This window comes from Protopterus annectens, chromosome 3.part1 (genome assembly GCF_019279795.1).
Source record: "Protopterus annectens isolate FY-2018-M chromosome 3.part1, PAN1.0, whole genome shotgun sequence".
In the NCBI taxonomy this organism is placed as follows: Eukaryota; Metazoa; Chordata; order Ceratodontiformes; family Protopteridae; genus Protopterus; species Protopterus annectens.
In genome coordinates this window covers 1,325,641,798-1,325,660,239 of record NC_056732.1, presented here as the reverse complement: position 1 = coordinate 1,325,660,239, position 18,442 = coordinate 1,325,641,798, and the positions used below count along the sequence as shown (strand labels likewise).

Below are 18,442 nucleotides of genomic sequence, written 5' to 3'. Positions count from 1 at the left end.
GGGTGGTTTCCATCTTCTCTCATTTTAAATTTGCATGAACAGCAAAGGTTATGATAACTTGGTACTGGTCATCATGTTGATCATTCTGTCTTAAATTTGAGTAGTAGGCATATAGATGCATGTTAAGGACTGAATACTGGATAAAAACTGTAACTGCATATTTAAGGTAATCTCATTTATCATCTGCTTTTTCTGAATGGAGTGTTGTTTTTCTGTTACAGTTAGTCTGTATTCCTTGGTTCTGTCTCACTGAGGTCTGTAATGAGAGCATTGGGGGGGGTTCCTACTTTTTCAGTTGTGACTACAAATGCATGGATCTGAAATGTGTGGGATGTGTTACACCATCTGGTTCAATGAAATGTTATAAAAAAATGTCTGAAATACCCTGAGACATTTGCTGTCATAATTGTCTACCACTGCTGTTCTTTCTTTTGAGAAAAATAACAAATAATTCTTGTAATGTTACTGTGTGAAGGTTACTAAAGTAAGTAAAAGTTAGAGATCTGTGTGGATAACTACACTGGGAACAAACAACATAATATAAATATCATGGTGTAAGGCATACATCATAAACTATTTTAGCTGCATTTTCCATAGTCTGTTTTCTGAAAAAACAAAGTTACTGCTTGGAAGTGTATTTTTGATGAATTATTAAGATGAAATGTGCAGAATACATATCTCAGATCTTGTGTATTATGTTTGTATTTTCTATCTTAGTGTCATGGCAGCTTCTTCAGTACAAAGTGGGCTGTTTGATATCCAGAATAATTTAATCAGGACAAACAAAGGCTTTCTTTGTTTCACAACAGTGGTATTTTCAGTTTCATTCTCTGTGTGCTGTTATGACTCAAAAACAGGTGAACTGATTGCTACTGTTAACATTATTTATGCAGAAAATCTTAGGATTTAAATTTGCTCTTGGTTAAAATGTACACTTTTGTTTGTGTGAATCTTATAGTACATTTTACATGCTACCATAAGTCATTTTGTATATTAAGGGGTCTTCTGTACGAGTTTAGTTCCTGGTTATAAAAATGTTACATTTTAATGAAACATGAATCATAGCTCCTAAATAAAGTCATGTTTTCATAAATATGTTCATGCTACTTTTGTAATGCTTCATTTTAAATGTTTCATTTTAAGCAACATAATATTTATAGAAAGTAAGACAGTGCATTAACTTATAAAATAAATAAGTTTCTGAATTAATGTAGGCTAACACTTCTCTGAATTTCTGTTATTGCAACTGTAATTTTAGACATTGTACAAACTGTACAGGTTTTCCGAGACAAATGAAAAGTATATACTCACAGAGACATAATACACCTATGTATAAAATATAAAGCAGTGTAATAGATACTAAAAAGGACATGCCTTATTGCTACAGCAATTTTGCTTTTTAAAATCTTAACTGTACCACAAATTGTTCTGAGAATGTCTTTTGCATAAATTATTCAAGTCTGAGAAATATTCACACATTTCAATTATACAATATTTAAAATAAAACATTTTCTAATGTGTCTCTTTATTAAAAGAGAAATAAAAAAATGTCATATTGTAATTCTCTTAGGCCAGACACAAAGGTTTACACCTTCTTCCTCTACTATTTGCTTCCACAATAAAAGCTGCTGTCAATACAAGGATTTTAATGAGCCTATCTGATGGCGCTTACACATTCACAATATGCCATTGCATTTGTGAAAGGCTTTGAATGACCAAAGAATTACAGAACATATATTTCTTTAAAAGGAAAAGAAAAAAAAAGTTGGTTCCCATCAAGACAACGCCAGGTTGCAATTCGGACACTTGGATGGACTCAAATGTTTTAAAGCTGAGTATCCAAAAACAAAGGCATGTTGCTGCAACATCTGGTCACTGTATGACCTCACTTGTAAAGGTAAGTGGTTAATTTGCATAATTTATACATTTTTTACTAAAGAGCATTTCCTTTTTTATATAAACCAGAAAAAAACTAAATTCTACAGATAAAGTCCCTACCTCCAGTCGCTGCTGTAGATAGGGTTGACATCAAGCTGTACAGCGCAATCAAAAACATACTTACATCTTAGCTCATTTTACAGGTACAGCCATAATCAAGGCACAAAGATCGTCTACAAGTATTTTTTTCTTCAATAAAGTTGTACAAAATAATATTACATTTTACAGTCTGTACAAGATAATAAACCAGCAGTAAAACAAAACGAAAAAATTATATATATATATTTATATTTATATTTATACTGGACTTGCTGTCCAAGAATGATCTAAACTAAAAGAATTGTTTGTGGTCAGAACAATTAATATTATAATTCTAGCCTAAATGCAGTAGGCTGAAAGCAGCTGCTGTGTAAAGGCCTGAGGTTATCAGAGGCATTTAGCTTCAAACTCTGAATTGTCTATCCTTACTGTGCCTCTTTTTTATGTTTTGTTTGCACTACTTCAGTGCCTTTAACAGCTTACAAAAGAGGGAGGCCACTTCTTCTGTCGACCTGCAACTCAGAAAGCAAAAATGAATGACAGAATAATAAATATTGTAGTGTTGCTACATCATGTGTACACGTCCTCAGCAGTATTTAGATAACCTGATACAAAGTGCATTTTTCTTCTCATCAAGTATGCTTCAGTGTCATGTTCTGAGTGGATAAATATATATATATATATATATATATATATATATATATATATATATATATATATATATATATATATATGTATATACACCACACAGGGTTTGGTCTGAATCCAGTGCTGCTTAATGCAAGCAGAAGGTTATATCAGGGTTTCTTTGGGAAAGGGCTAAAATAAATATTATTCAGAGGTAGCCAAAGGCTTAACAGAATGAGAAGAATGTGTCCTGTCAAAATAGAGCACAGTCCCCCCACCCCCCCAAAAAAAGAAAATAAAAAAATATACAAGAAAACTGCTTGTGAATATCGGAGTTAAATTATCCAGGAAATCGAACTGAGAGGCTGACACACATTTCAGTAGTACGTTTTCATCCTGCAAGGGCTTGTAGAAAAAGGAACAAAGAATTTAAAACCAGTTTCCAAGTTGTTCCTGATCACAAAAGTTCATACTGGCGAAGGTGCATTCTCTGAATGATGTCTCGACAGTCATTGAATACTCGACGTATGTTTTCTGTGTCTACTGCACATGTAAAATGAGGGTAGCAGTAGTGCCTTCCATCTGCACTTGCAGTGCTGATCCTCTGCAGAATAAGAAGGAAAAATATGTGTGTAAAATACTTCTGAAATGGACTGTGGAGGTTGTGAGTTACTACACAGAGAAGCAATCTGAGCACTGTTTACAAGAAAATATGCATAGTCTCTTCACCTCTCTCTTTCTCTTATACATGTATACGTATACACAAACATACATACCAGTTTTGGTGAACTTTTTTTGACCAGAACAATCAACCTTGGTAGGCTAAAGAAATGTAAATGAAATACTTGTTTTTCAGATGTCATTGACTTGTGTGTCATTGTATGGGAAAGTGCTTAGATAATCTCTGAATGCCAGTACTTAAGTTATTTCACAGTCTGAATAAATAGTGCAAGTTAGAAACAGAACATTGTGTTTTATTTCACTGTCTTGCACTGGTTTTAAATTAATGGAATAATAAATTACTTGATGGTAACATAACAGCTGATAACGTAATTCTGTTTTCATTTCAGCATTTCAGTACTTTTTACAACATTAATAAGGTTGATTCACTTCAAATCATGTTAAATCAAATCCAGTGATTCAGATGAAACAATCAGAATAACCTTTACGCATCTTTTTTTTTTTTAGTCTAAATAAAAAGTTCTGTGTTACTGCTGGTGTAGAAGGCTGTACTGCTACCAACCCTCCTCACCTTTTATCTTCTACTTGCTTTATGTCTTGGACTGTTCGGAGTTTATGAAACTTAAGGGGAAGTACACTTTTGCTTTCTAAGTCCCTGCATACTGTATTTCTCCCTTTTGCCTTGTTCTATTTTTCCTGCACTGTTTGTTTTAGTACTTGCTGTCCTGTATACTTGTGTTATGTTCTTAGTTTGATGTTTTCAACATCTGTTCTTGGCAGTTTCTCAGTTCACTCTAGCATTTATATCCAAGGATCTAAGGTGATTAACCAGACAGCATTCCTTTCTGATTTGTTGTTCATGTAACTGGTCTATTGCCAATCTTTAGTCCTGACAGATGATGTTAGTTCTATTGACATGAATTTCCTGATCTAGGAACACTTCAATGACTAGTACTAATGTACTTGATAACTAGCTGGCATGCTAGGGACACTTCAGTAGCTAGTACTAATGTACTTAATAACTAGCTGGCATGCTAGGAAGACTTCAATGACTAGTACTACTGTACTTGATAACTAGCTGGCATGCTAGGAAGACTTCAATGACTAGTACTACTGTACTTGATAACTAGCTGGCATGCTAGGAAGACTTCAATGACTAGTAATAATGTGCTTGATAACGAGCTGGCATGCATTCCTGATATCGTCTATACTAGCACCATTTATCATTTAATGCCCTGTTAAACAGGGATGTCATACTTTCGCCAGAGAATCCACCATTGCATTTTTATTTCCATCCTTACTGTTAATATCCTTCCTCTTCTCCTCTGCACTATGATGACCCATTCATTTCTGCAGTAATGACGGTCCTACAGCTCATCTGGCTCCTAATAGGCAAGAGTCAAGTACACAGAACAGTACCATCCTGCAAGGGGTTTCAGGGTTTAGGTGTTAAGGTCATAACATTTGTCTGTGCAAGCTGTGCAAAAGCTCAAGGAAAGGGCATGCATAGGACCTTTGTGAGAGGTCTACTTCCATGACCTTAAAGCCTTGCTCCCCACTACGTTAGTGCTGCCACCTCCTGACTTTCTTAGTTCTACACTGGGGATTCTATTACAAAATGCACTGCAGGCACATGTACCTAACTGTATTTCCAAAGCAGATGAGCAGCAAGTCTTGGCATTCCTCTCCCTTCCTGCACCAGCCTGTGCTGCTAATTAAAGAGTTGGGAGGTTGACATAATGGTTAAGCTGTTCACCTTACAAACACAAGGTGCAGGGTTTGATTCTCACATGGGGGAATTGGTTAGGCTTAAAATGGCCCAGCCTGGTACTACACCTATGAATACAATCATATGCAGGGCTTTTACCCTTCTGTGCATCGACCTGGGACATTTGTGACTGTAAGATTTTTGCCACAGCTTCCCACTACTGCTTCATGTAGGTAAATCTCAACCATTCAGCCTTACTTTGCCCAGTGTTTCACTGTTTTTGCTGACGGGTTATTATTTTGCTGAAAGACAGGCTTACTGCACCAGATGGGTCCATCAGTGGATTGGGCCCTTCTGTATCCATTCTTTTAGCAAGACTGCCTGACAAATCAAAGCAGAAAAAATCATAGATGCTATGGCATTTCCAATAAATGAATCAAAATAAATAATACAAATATAATTACTTGTCAGTGAAAAAACATAAATGTAGCAAAAAAAAAAATGCTGCCGGCTGTTGTCTGTATTACCACAACACCTGGAACAAATTTATTGCTGAATCTTCTAATTTTAGTTTTGAATAGCCAAATGATGTAGGGAAGGAACAACCTGGAAACAAAAATGGTTAGAAAAAATAAGACATATCTGTATCTGGTCTTTCTCTTTTGCAATAATGTTTTGGCAGAAAACAGTAAGCAGATAATGGGTTAAAAAATTAGTATACAAGTACAAATAATATTTACACATCCATCTGTCTTCATAAAGTGCTTGTAAGTCAAAACGATATTCACCTTTCTATAAGTAACACCTTTAGGTCTGATGCACATTTTTCTGCTAAAATAATTTGAAGCTCCAGAGAAAAGACTTGTAATCTGAAAACCTGTAGATTACATGTATTGCATCTGTGCTGCTCTCATAAAATGTATTCTGTTAAGTTTTATTTATGTTATTTTTCTTGAGGAAACTTGCAGCTGTGCAGACAGACTTGGTGACATCTCTTAAAGCAGAATTAAGGATTCTGCTGCCAGATGTTAGGACAAAGTGAACTTCCAGACCGAGAAGGTTCACAACAGCAACACTTTTAAAAGTTGTCACTTAGCCTTCTATAGTTCTGGTCTAATTTCCATTCCTTCTATATCTGAATCATCAGAAACATTGTTAAAGTGAGATGGATGTTTGTCCTTAATCTGAATTTTGTAAAAGCAGTTGTCACATTCAGTAGTTTCCGCTGAATCTTGGGATTGGAGCGAAGCTTATTTCTTACAACTTTCTATCAGTTATTTCATTTGTCAGAAATATATGTTAATCTGTTTATCTCTTCACTGCAAGTGTAACAGATGAAGCATTTTTTTTTGTACTTATTAATTTAACCGGGTCAGTTCACTGAGGACAACCACCCCTTTTATTGGGTGAGCTGGGAGCACTCCAGTGATTTGGTCAGAATCATACAGTAGACAAAGAGAGGTGGAAGGAATTAAAACCTCTGTGCCCTTGACTCTGGGAAGCACCTTATTAATAGTTCAGAGCCTTAATGCTCTACACTAACTGCAAGCCATAGTTGCTCTCTAAAGTCTTCAAATTCCCAGTTAAGAGTATGCATACTTTATATGAAGTATGCAGATTGTGTTCTGAAATCAGCAGCAATATATGCTTGTATATCAGGAAAGCACACTTTTCAGAGCTGCTATGCTAGAGTTTCATGCTGCAGTATTTAACTGCTTAGAAAGCTGTAATTCATTTTGTGCAATTACCCACACAAAAACATTTGTCACAGTGAAATGTATAATAGCTTTTAAAGCTGATGGGTGCATAGAGGTACATGTTTTTGGCTACTGTCTGGGTGAAAGTTGTCAAAGCCGTAAAACACTTTTTTTGCTGTTGCACTTTTTTCTGTCAGTAACTGGTGGTACACCTGAGCAGCTAAAGCTGTACACATAGCAAAGAATTCTAATCATGTTTATGTGATCCTAACCAACAAGTTATGTATTCTGGAAATGGATGCCAGGATTCACCTCTCCGGCTTTACTTCACTCCGCTGTCAAGGCAAATTTCTTGACATCCATTTTTCAAATGCACTGCAAGTTGGTTGTGATTAGACACCTGATCATAATCCTCTGTATCTTACTTTAAAAGGACCTTTGCAGTGAATAATAACTACAATTTATTTTTTGACATCCTTCTCATGGCAGTTCTTATATTTCTAGTGGGCATGACCAGGGCCTTGTTTGCTGCCCACTAGCACTGCCACTCCAAGTCATCCCCATTCCAGACTTGAAGGTTGTGCCATTCCCATGTTCCCCATTTCTTTCTTACCATGCATTTTGGATCTCAGTCCTAATCTGAAGTGTGACAGAGCTCCCACTGTTAATGCCGAAAAGCATAAAGCAACTAAATGCTCATGCAGCTGTCTGACTAAATGTTAGTACACAAACTACAGTTGCGTTAGGGAGAGGAGTGTGATATACATCCATTTATTCTGTTTGTTACCTGGGTTAGTTACCTCAGCCAGTACCAATTTTACAGGGAGACCTGGGGAGACAGCCTCCTAAAATAGCAAGTGATTCAAAACATCAGAAAGAAAACATAATCATACAGAAGAGTTAAGAAAACCACACACAGTCTACACAGATGAACACTGAATTTCAGTATACGGTAAACTAATGGTCCAATACAAAGGTGTCAGTAGTGCAGTCTGCATGGATGAAAATTTACCAGTCTTATTACATCATGGCTTGCCTTTGGTACCAGGTCAGCCTAGCCACTCAAAAATAATGTAGTGAAAGACATTGAAGGTTTGTCTAAATGAGTATGGTGGCTATGATGAGAGCAGTCAGTGAAGTGTTTGTTAGGGGTTCCTTTGCGTGATTCATGCATGAGCTGGAGAGTATAAAGGTAAGGGAGCAGGAAACCTGGCATGGCTATGGCAAAAGCCTTTGCTTAGTTAAAAGTCTAGCAGTCTGATGGCAGTCTCTGATCTATCACTGGCAGTAAGCTCTCTTTTTAGCCATTGGGGATAGCTCTGGGCTATCATTAGAGGATAGCCACAGAAGACAGCACAGAAGCAACACCACTGCACCTCTGAATTCTGAAGCTATGCTTGGGCTCAATAATCTTTTCACCTCCTCTATGTCACTCACCAGTAAGAGTTGTGTAGATCTCTACAGGTCCTTCTATGCTTGCAAGACTCAAAGTCATACCCACCCTTTTGACTTGCCAAAGTGGCTCACCACTTAATGGGAAGTACTTGAACCAGATATGGGATGCAATATTTGGGAATAACAGTGGATACAAATATTTGGTTCTGCACTAGCCTCCACCCTGTCATCCATGCGTGGCAAGTACTTCCCTCCTGCATTCACCTGCTACTAAGTGTGCAAGTGCTGTTTCTCTGGCTTCTTTCATGCATAGTGGTACAGAGACCACTTGGTCTAAAGAAGAAGCAGGAAAACCCTTCCTTGCCTCTGAGATGAACAGTTTGACCCATCTGATGTCACTAGCATCCTGTAGCAATATCTATATTTTGAGGAAACCCTTGTGTCTCATGATGTCCTTGCTGGATGGGTTAGTGGTCTTTCTTTTTAAAAGGAAAAAAAAATAGTCATTACCTTTAGAAAAAAAAGAAAGAAAAAATCATGGTCATCCAATCACTGAAGCTAGGAGTTTTGCAGACTTGAGGCACCAGGACATGCATCTATCAATCCCTAATGAGGTGGACATAATTTTACAGGCATGAACTCCACTGTTACTCCATTGGCTCAGCATAAGGCTAAAAGGACAGAATTATTTCATTTTAAATCCACCAGATAAGCAGTTAAATGCTTTAGAAAGGTTTGGCAAAGGGGTGTTCTCTTTTGCCATTTGTTAAGGGTATTCAACTATCTGTCTCTTTTTCAGTCATACCTGATGGATCAGGTAGTGTTAACATTTTAGAACTTACTGATTCTAATGCCAGAATGTCTGTGGAAATTTTTGTTTGCCTTCCTCATCTGTTCTCCGTAGTGGTTACTTTCATCAGCTGGGGGCTGTACCAGTTACCTTCCTTAGCTGAGTACTGTAATAATCAATGTACATCTAACTCCAATAAATGTAGTGGCATAGTCAGCAGCCACTGATGAATGTCTCTGTTGGATGGCATGTCTCAAGTTCTCCGGCAGCTGGAATGTACTTCTTCACTGCACTGGAATCCTTTTTCCATGAAGGTCTTTTTTTTGTGATCTCTGGCAATATCTTTGGAATTCCAGAAGAGAGGTAAGGCTTTATTAACCACTGAGAATGTGTACAATACCTAACTGTTGAGTGAAATCATTTGTGTATGTTACTGGCAACAATGTACCCTTATTAGTCTTTTTAAAATTTTGAAATGGGACTGTTATTAAATGAGTTAAATTAAGTGTATAGGCAACTTGATCTAGGTATAGTTTGCTGTGGATGATTGTAAGTTTGAATCTAAGGTAAAGGCAATGCTAATACATTTTGATGAGGGCAAAAGAGCCCAAGGCAATCTGCCAATATGTTTTTATGTTCTGAGTGTTTTGGTGAACCTGCTTGCTGGGTTTAAGGGGAACTATTTGGGTAGGATGTACTTTTGGGCAAAGTAGTACATTTTATGTTAAGCATAACGTACATGCTGAATAGTAGTTGTCTGAGGTGATGTGGAGGTTCTGCTGTTGCACTGGGATGCTTCTGTGTTCAGATGAGAAGACAGACTTACTCAGGACTGTTAAAATTTAATATTATAATCTGATGTTGTCATCTTCATTCAGTCATTAACTTGTACGTCTTGGTTCCAACCCTCAGAATAGACTTAGCTATTTCACAAGCTTGAGGGTCGAAGCTCCTCCTACCTTCCCATAACACCCTTTCCCCCAGAATGCCTCAGATCTTATCTGCTACTCATTGTTCAAGCAGCAAGGTTGTCAGTTCTGAGCTCCTCATTTTCATCATGTATTCTACTGTAAGTGGTTCTTTTTCTCTTAAGTTTTTATCTTTCTTCCTTCCTTTTCTACTTAGCTCCTAGTTGTAGTCAGGTTTCTATCTGCCATAGTCTTTCTTGCTTTTTTCTCCCCTTCCTATCTTTTCCTTTAAAAAAAATATATCTTCTTTAGTGATGGCTGATTCTAAATCAGACTAGGCTGACAAGCCCCTAGGATTTAAGAAGTGCACTTCCTGTGGGCATAAGATGCCCTTCTCTGATGCCCACAGGGAGTGCATCAATTGTCTAGGGCCTATTCATTTGAACAGCAGCTGTTCCATTTGCATGGGCTTTCACGCGCAAGCTCTTGTGAATCTCTGCAACAAATTGACTCTTAAGGGGTTAATTCCAGTTTTGTCCCCTTCTTCAGCTCCTTCTTCATTAGGGGCTCAACCCCCCTCCACCCCCCTCCAGGAATCAAAAAGAGGCCCGGGAACACACAAGAAGGTCTCCCAGACGGTCTCCTTCATCACTTTTGGAGCCTGCCAAAAAGGAGACTAAACCCTTGGAACCAAAGGGTTCAGATCCATCCTCCACTGTTCAGACTGTTGCCTCTCCTCTCCAGACCTCGGTTCCCAGCTCGGAGCTGAGCACCGTGGTTCAGAGATCTCTGTTTTGGGAGACCTTCCCTAAAAGGATGTCCAGACCTGCTTCAACTTCTTCTTCCATCAGGTCTTCTCGGAGCCTTTTGGTTAAGGACACTGGTAAGTTGATGAAGCAATTTCTCAAAGCCCAGATTTAGATGGGGATAATGCCTACTCCATCCCCCTCTGGATCCATGAGACAGTCCCTGTTCCATCCCTTAGCTCTTTCTCCAATCCGAACTGTAGTTTTGGAGTCATCAGTTTGGTCCTGGGAACTGGGTGTTAGAGCTGACAGTCATCACGTCTTTGCCTCTGACTGCCTCCCCGACATGGTCGGGGCCGACAGTGTCAGTAGTGAGTGTGTCTCGGAGCAGTAACCTTGACGGCAGCTAAGGGGGGTGACTTTGACTCTGAAGAGTTGTCGCTTCCCCCTCAGAATGTCTGCATTCGACAGCTCGCCTCTGACTCCCCTGGGGTCAGCTGTCCACACTTAAAATAATTCAGTAGTACAGTTCTGACATCACAGAAAAACACTTTGTCTAATATTTCTAGTTCCTAGCTATTTCTAAATGAAAACACAAGTCTAAGATAATGTAAATAAGAAAACAGGCGGAGTGCTGATGAGTTGGATGGTCAAGACAAAAATGCTTAATGCCTTCTGATTCTCTCTGTTTAAATTGCTGTCTTCAGTCCTGATTCCCATTACATAATTTTTTACACTTTCCTGGTGTTCCCAGGCTAACAGATACTACATTCTTGTTATCTTGCACCTGTGGGAAACTACAGCCATAAAAGATATTCCACATGTAAACTCTAGTAATTATTCCTTAAGTTAAAACAACAGAAAGAATGTGCTAGCCCAGACAGAATGACTCAGAATCTTTAACTTCAAAGGACAGACATGAAGTAATTTTAATTTCAAAGGACAGACATAAAATGCTTGTCTTAGCTTTCTTTACAGCAGAGGGCAATGTTGCTACATTGTTTTAAGTTCAACATTTCACAGCATATTCTTTCATTTAAGAAAACAAGCTTGTAGTTCAACAGTTCACAGTATTTTCTCTCAAATAAGAAAACAAGTCTGTAGTTCAACATTCATATTTACAAATGATAGAATTATCTGCACAATTCTATCTGGCTAGGCTGGCAGCCTTCCCAGGTACACAGATACTGCTTCATAGCAGGGGGCTAGAAAGTGCATATCCCCCTGTTTGTTTGGTCCAGTGGTGGGTTGTCACATTTGGTTGGCAATGGTGGGATATCCATGTCACAGTTACCATTTGAAATGACAATCATATAATAGTGTGTGTGTGTGTGTGTGTGTGTGTGTGTGTGTGTGTGTGTGTGTGTGTGTGTGTGTGTGTGTGTGTGTGTGTGTGTGTGTGTGTGTGTATGTATGGTCACACATTTATTTTGAAGATTGCACACTTAGTGATTTTTTTCTTATTTAATACTGCTTTTGTACAGCTTAGTTCACTATTCAAATACTACTCAGACTTCTTCCAGAACTCAAGGACAATGGGAGGAGTGTCCGCCTGTCTTGGAACACTTGTGACTTTAGATAAACACATATGTTACACGAGAGTCATAGTGGTATGCTTCATTCACTGATGCTGTTGCCTTAAATGTTTTCTGGTCATAGTTGATGTTTCCTGGCATGAAGAACCTCAGAGAACAGCCCTAAACTTTTGTTCAGCATCAGCTCCACTTCCAGAACAATGAGCTGCCCTCTGGTCTGTTCACAGACATATAGTCTGTGCCAAAACTTTAGCAGTGGTTAGGAAGGCCTTTCAGTAGAATACATTGACACCTCACAGGGCATATCTCAAAAAACATTCCTGCATTTTTCTCAGGGATAGCTTATTTTCCATTACAGAGTGATGCTTTTTACCTGTTCAAAGCTGTAGCAGTGATGGGGAAGGCCCTTCAGTGGACTACCTTGAGGACTGGCCGATGATGACCCCTTCAAGCAATTTCTTAGAGGCTCTGAGTAGGATCTTGCCACTGTGAAGGAATATTATTTGGGAGGTAACATTTTTGCTCCATTTGCAGAGAATTTCCTTTATTTGAGAAAATGAGACTCTGTCCTGTGATATTTCTTGAGGGTCCTTGAGATTATAACTTTGGCCTCTTGAGTAAAAACACACTAGTGTATAGCCATTTCTCTTCTACATTGCCTTTGAAGCATGAAAGCAGTTTTCCTGATTTTTAATTGTATGGGGACAATCCAATAGTCTTTGCCAGTGGCTGCAGAGTTATGATTCACTTTTTGATCTTCAGGTGGCAGTGCATCAGATCATTACCATGGCTGTCAGAAATGGTAGGTTTACTCCACTAACTTATGGAAATTCTTTTCTCAGATTCATACCAGATGCTTAACCACCAGTGCCTGTGTAATGAGGTGGGAAACCATCTTAGACCAGTAAGGTGTAGTATCTGGAAGACACCTCCTGAGTTTAGGAACGTTTTCTTTACCCTTCAAGTACTATAAAGTTGGCTGAGGAAAGAAACCTCTCCTTGTGAAGTTGATCAAGCAAGAGGTAATTTGTTATGTGAACAAACAGGGGGATATGCACTTTATATTCCCCTGCTATGAAGCAGTGTCTGTGTACCTGGGAAGGCTGCCAGCCTAGCCAGATAGAATTGTGCAGATAATTCTATCATTTGTAAATATGAATGTTGAACTACAGACTTGTTTTCTTAATTGAGAGAAAATACTGTGAACTGTTGAACTACAAGTTTGTTTTCTTAAATGAAAGAATATGCTGTGAAATATTGAACGTAAAACAATGTAGCAACATTGCCCTCTGCTGTAAAGAAAGTTAAGACAAGCATTTCATGTCTGCCCTTTGAAGTTAAAATTACTTCATGTATGTCCTTTGAAGTTAATGATTCTGAGTCATTCTGTCTGGGCTAGCACATTCTTTCTATAGTTTTAACTTAAGGAATAATTACTAGAGTTTGCATGTGGAATGTCTTTTATGGCTGTAGTTTCCTGCAGGTGCAAGATAACAAGAATGTAGTATCTGTTAGCCTGGGAACATCAGGAAAGTGTAAAAAAATGATGTAATGAGAATCAGGACTGAAGACAGCAATTTAAACAGAGAGAATCAGAAGGCATTAAGCATTTTTGTCTTGACCATCCAACTCATCACACTCTGTTTTCTTATGTACGTTATCTTAGATTTGTGTTTTCTTTTAATAATAGCTAGGAACTAGAAAGATTAGACAAAGTATTTTTCTGTGATGTCAGAACTGTACTACTGAATTATTTTAAGTATTTCTCTGTGATCTCTGAACTCTTGACTAGCACTGTATAGTAGAGGTATTGTCTTGTGTTTTTATTATTTATTATTAAATATTTTAAACCCTTTCAACTCTGGCTGTTTTGTGTAGAGATAAGTTAAGCTCTAAGAGTACATTGCATGTATTATGGATCCTGTACCAAGTCCCTCTAATAAGCCTTGACTGTGTAGTTATACTACCAATTGGATAATAATATTGCACAGTAATAACTGGACACCCTTTTAAGGGCCTTTGAGTAGCTGATAATTATTAGTCGGTGGTGGCAGGGTACTACCGTATAGTCTGGGAAAAGGGGACACAACTGGAGAACCTGTGCCAGCCTTTACCAGGAGTGTCTGTGTGGTTGTATAAATTCTTCTCAAAGTGTGTGAGTGTGTGTGTGTGTGTGTGTGTGTGTGTGTCAGCTACTTGGGCCGAGACACAAAGCACTGGTTGGACAGAGAGGGTGCTAGAGGTTTTAGGTTGCCCACTAGGCTGAGATCTGTACCCTATAGCTGTGCCAGTGGGGAGTCTTACTGGGGACGGGAGTGGCCAGCCCCGGACTGACTGTGATCTCTGTGTGCTCTTAAGGGAAATTGCATTTTGCTGTGTGTATTTGTTATCCTTTACTCATATATCAGACGCCCTCTCTGGTGTTAGTGGTGAGGACTGAGGCTCCTTGATTGCTGGGCCAGGGCACGGGCGTCACATATTGTTTGGCAGCTTTGGGATATCCACATCACATATTAATTGGTTGGCAAATACTAATTGGCTTGTAGTGGTGTGGGTAGAGTGAATTCCTGTATCTTGTGTACAGTGAGCTTTGAAAGTGTTTTGTACTGTAAGTCAGCCACGCTGTGAATACTCAGAGTTCAGATCACAACTGTTTTATTTCTTTTTTTAGCTTAGTTAGTCAGGGTGAGCAGGCAGCATGTCAGCAGAGGAGTATGGAAAGCTGACAAGAAGCCAGCTGGTGGAGATGTGCCAGGCTAGCGGACTGGTGCATGGAAAGCTGACTAAGGCAGACCTTATTGCAGCCTTGGTTACAGCAACCAGGAGGACAATCAGACTGGCAGTGGAAATATAATACCCTCAGAAAATGGACAGATCAACCTTTCTGCAGTGAACTTAAAAATCCAGCTGGAGCTAAAGAGACTTGAGTTGGAGGCCAGGTGTGTGGAATTTGAAGCAGCTGAGAGACTGATGCATCTAGATGCTGAGGAGAATGAGAAACTGTTACATCTGGAAGTTGAGGGAAAGGAGAGACAAAGGCAGCATGAGAAGGAGATGCTGACTCTTCACCAGAGTCATGGAGGCAATGGGGAAAGGAGTAACTGGACACCAGAATCACAAAAGGCCAGTAAATTTCTTCTGCAGTTTAAAGAGGGGGATCATTTTGACAGTTTCATTCATATGTTTGAGAGGGTATGTAAACAGTATGAAGTTGACCAAGGGCTCTGGGTACGGTTCCTGACCCCCTTACTCCATGGTAAAGCTGTAACTGTATTGTCTAAAATGTCTGACGTTGCATGTTTTGATTATACTGCTGTAAAAAAATGTCTATTAGAGTTTTTTAAGCTAACATCAGATGAAAGTGTGTGTGAATATGTTGCTGAATTGAGCACTTATTTCCATAGGTGGGTGAGTGGATGTCAGGTCACTACTTTTGAAGGGCTGGCAGACTTTTTGTTGAGGGAACAAGCTCTTAGCACTTTGCCTGAGGACATGAGGATCTGGTTAGCTGATAGACAATGTGCTACTTCAGATGAGTTAGGGAAGAAGGGAGACCTATACCTGGCAAGCAGGGCAGCCCTGCACAGGAAGGAGACCCCAGAACTGCTCATGGGTCTAAAGGAACCTATGGTAGGCAGCACAGACTGCCACAACAGAATCTGCTAGTAGCAGGAGAAGCCACTAGTCCAGGTACACGTCCAGGAGCTAGGGTTAAATGTTTTGAATGCAACCAGTGGGGCCATGTGGCATACAGGTGATCATGGAGTCAAGGTGGGGAACATAAAGGTGAGGGAGCCAGTAAGTGGGAAAGACAAAATGCCAATAGTAGGTTGTCTTGAGACAACAGGGGTGCTTTATAGGGAAGGATTTGGATGAGGCAGTACCATGTGCTTATGCAGTTACATGCGGTCAGGCTAGGAGACAAGCATGTGGGTCTGGTAGCCTGGGGGAGACCTAGACAGACTTCATACTTGCCACCAGGACTGGTCAGGTGGTTACTGTATGGAGGAAGCTACCCTGTAGCAGTGAGACTGAAGGTGAGCCACAGCTGCTTGGGGTACTGATGGTCCCTTGGACAGAGTGACTGCAAAGGTAGAGGTGAGTAGTACTACCCAGGCTGACAGTGCGGCACCACTGTCAGAGGATGCCAGACTTCCTGTGGAAGGGGAGCTGGGAAGGGTTAGAAAGAGAGAGTTGACACAGGCTCTCCTCTCAGACCCTACATTGCAAGGCCTGAGGCAGGTATCTAGGGAGGCACCTGATTCTCAAGGAAAGGGGGAATCTGTTACTGGGACAAAGGGCTACTATACAGAGAGTGGACCCCTGAGGGAGGGCTAGAAGGTGAGAGACTACAGCAGTTGGTAGAAACTAGAGCTTACCATCTGGCGTTTCTAGCCATAACCCATGACATTCCCTTTGCAGGTCATATGGGCATAAAATGTACAAAGAGGTGTATTATGCAGAAGTTTTATTGGCCTGGAATTTCTAGAGATGTAACAGGGTACTGCAAGACCTGTGAGCAGTGCCAAAAGGTAGGCAAGGCAGGAGACAAGGTGAGAGCTCCTCTGACGCCTTTGCCTGTGATTGAGGAATCATTTCAGGGGGTAGCTATGGCTATTGTGGGTCCTCTGTATACCCCAAGTTCCACAGGGAAAATTATATCCTAGTGGTAGTGGATTATGCTACACAATACCCTGAGGCAGTGGCTTTGTCCTCCATTGAGGCAAAGAAGGTGACAAATGCTTTGTTAGAGATTTTCAGCAGGGTAGGTTTCCCAAAAGAAATACTGACTGACAGAGGTGCCAATTTCATGTCAGACCTGCTGGCTTGTCTGTGGAAGTCCTGTGGGGTGAAGCACATGAAGACCACCCCCTACCATCCCCAGACTAATAGTCTTGTTGACAGGTTAAACTTTACAATCAAGTTCATGTTATGGGCATTTGCAGATCAGTTTAAGAGGGACTGGGACAAATATTTGCCCTACCTGTTGTTTGCTTACAAATAAGTTCCACAGGAATCCACGTTTTTCACCCTTTGAGTTTCTGTATGGGCATAGGGTGAGGAGACCTCTAGATTTAATTTGAGATGAGTGGAAAGGTGAGTGCGAGTCTCACAAGGAGTCTGTTGACAAATATTTGCCCTACCTGTTGTTTGCTTACAAATAAGTTCCACAGGAATCCACGTTTTTCACCCTTTGAGTTTCTGTATGGGCATAGGGTGAGGCGACCTCTAGATTTAATTTGAGATGAGTGGAAAGGTGAGTGCGAGTCTCACAAGAAGTCTGTTGTGGCATACGTCCTAAACCTCAGGACAAGGCTCAGGGAACTCATGGGCTTGGCCCAGGAGAACCTGGCAGACACCCAACAACAGAAAAAGGTGTGGTATGACAGGAAATCTTGAGCTAGAGATTATGCTGTGGGGCAGCAGGTAATGGTTCTCATTCCTGTCAGACACACCAAACTGCAAGCAGCTTGGGAGGGACCCTACAAGGTGGTAAGAAAGGTAAGTGATGTTAACTACATGGTGGAACTGCTAGACAGAAGGCAGGGGCACAAACTGTACCATGTTAACACGAAATCTTACTATAATAGGGAGGCCCTTGGGCTGAGCATTTGCAGTGGCTTGCAGGAGGACTCTGAGGGAGATCTGGGGACTTGATCTCCTCAATGAGGCTCTGGCTGACATCTAAGTGGAAGGGGTAGCAATGTCCCAGTAGCTACCTCCTACCCAGGTTCGAGAAATCCGAGCAGTGTTGCAGGAATTTGGGGACATGTTCACTGGGAAACCAGGGTGCACCCACCTGGGGCAGCACCAGGTGGATACAGGACCCCAAAGGCCTATTAGACAGGCCCCGTACAGAGTGCCTGAGAGAGTCAAACAGACTCTGAGGGAGGAGATACAGGAGATGTTGGAACTAGGGGTGATTCAAGAGTCCAACAGTCCCTGGGCCTCCCCAGTGGTGCTGGTGCCAAAGAAGGATGGCAGCACCAGTTTTTTTGTGGACTGCAGGAAGTTACATAGTCACACAGAGTTGGATGCTTACCCCATGCCTAGGACAGATGAGACCCTAGAGCAGCTGGGTGCGGATAAGTATCTTACAACCATTGATCTTACCAAGGGTTACTGGCAGGTGCCCTTGACTCCCAGTGCTAGAGAGAAGTCAGCCTTTGTGACTCCTTTTGGCTTGTATGAGTTCACAAAGATGCCTTTGGGATGAAGAATGCCCCAGTGACTTTCCAGAGGCTGGTAGATCATATCCTAGCAGGAGTAGGAGGGTTTGCCCTTGCTTACCTAGATGATAAGAGCACCTTCAGCATGTCAGGGAGGTGCTGGGCAGACTACAGAGGGCAGGGTTGACCATTAAGCCAAGCAAATGTC

General features: G+C 40.5%; 1 protein-coding gene across 2 annotated transcripts in view; it reads right to left on the bottom strand.

The window, feature by feature from the left end:
- Positions 1-751: 751 nt before the first annotated feature.
- The window catches only part of GNAL (G protein subunit alpha L), a 2,475,953-nt gene continuing 2,458,262 nt past the window's right edge, over positions 752-18,442 (bottom strand). For both annotated transcript variants that reach the window (XM_044067360.1, XM_044067361.1), the window contains exon 12: positions 752-3,208. In XM_044067360.1, the coding sequence (XP_043923295.1) occupies positions 3,062-3,208 (147 nt within the window). In that variant the 3' untranslated portion in view covers positions 752-3,061. The remainder of the gene's footprint in view (positions 3,209-18,442) is intronic.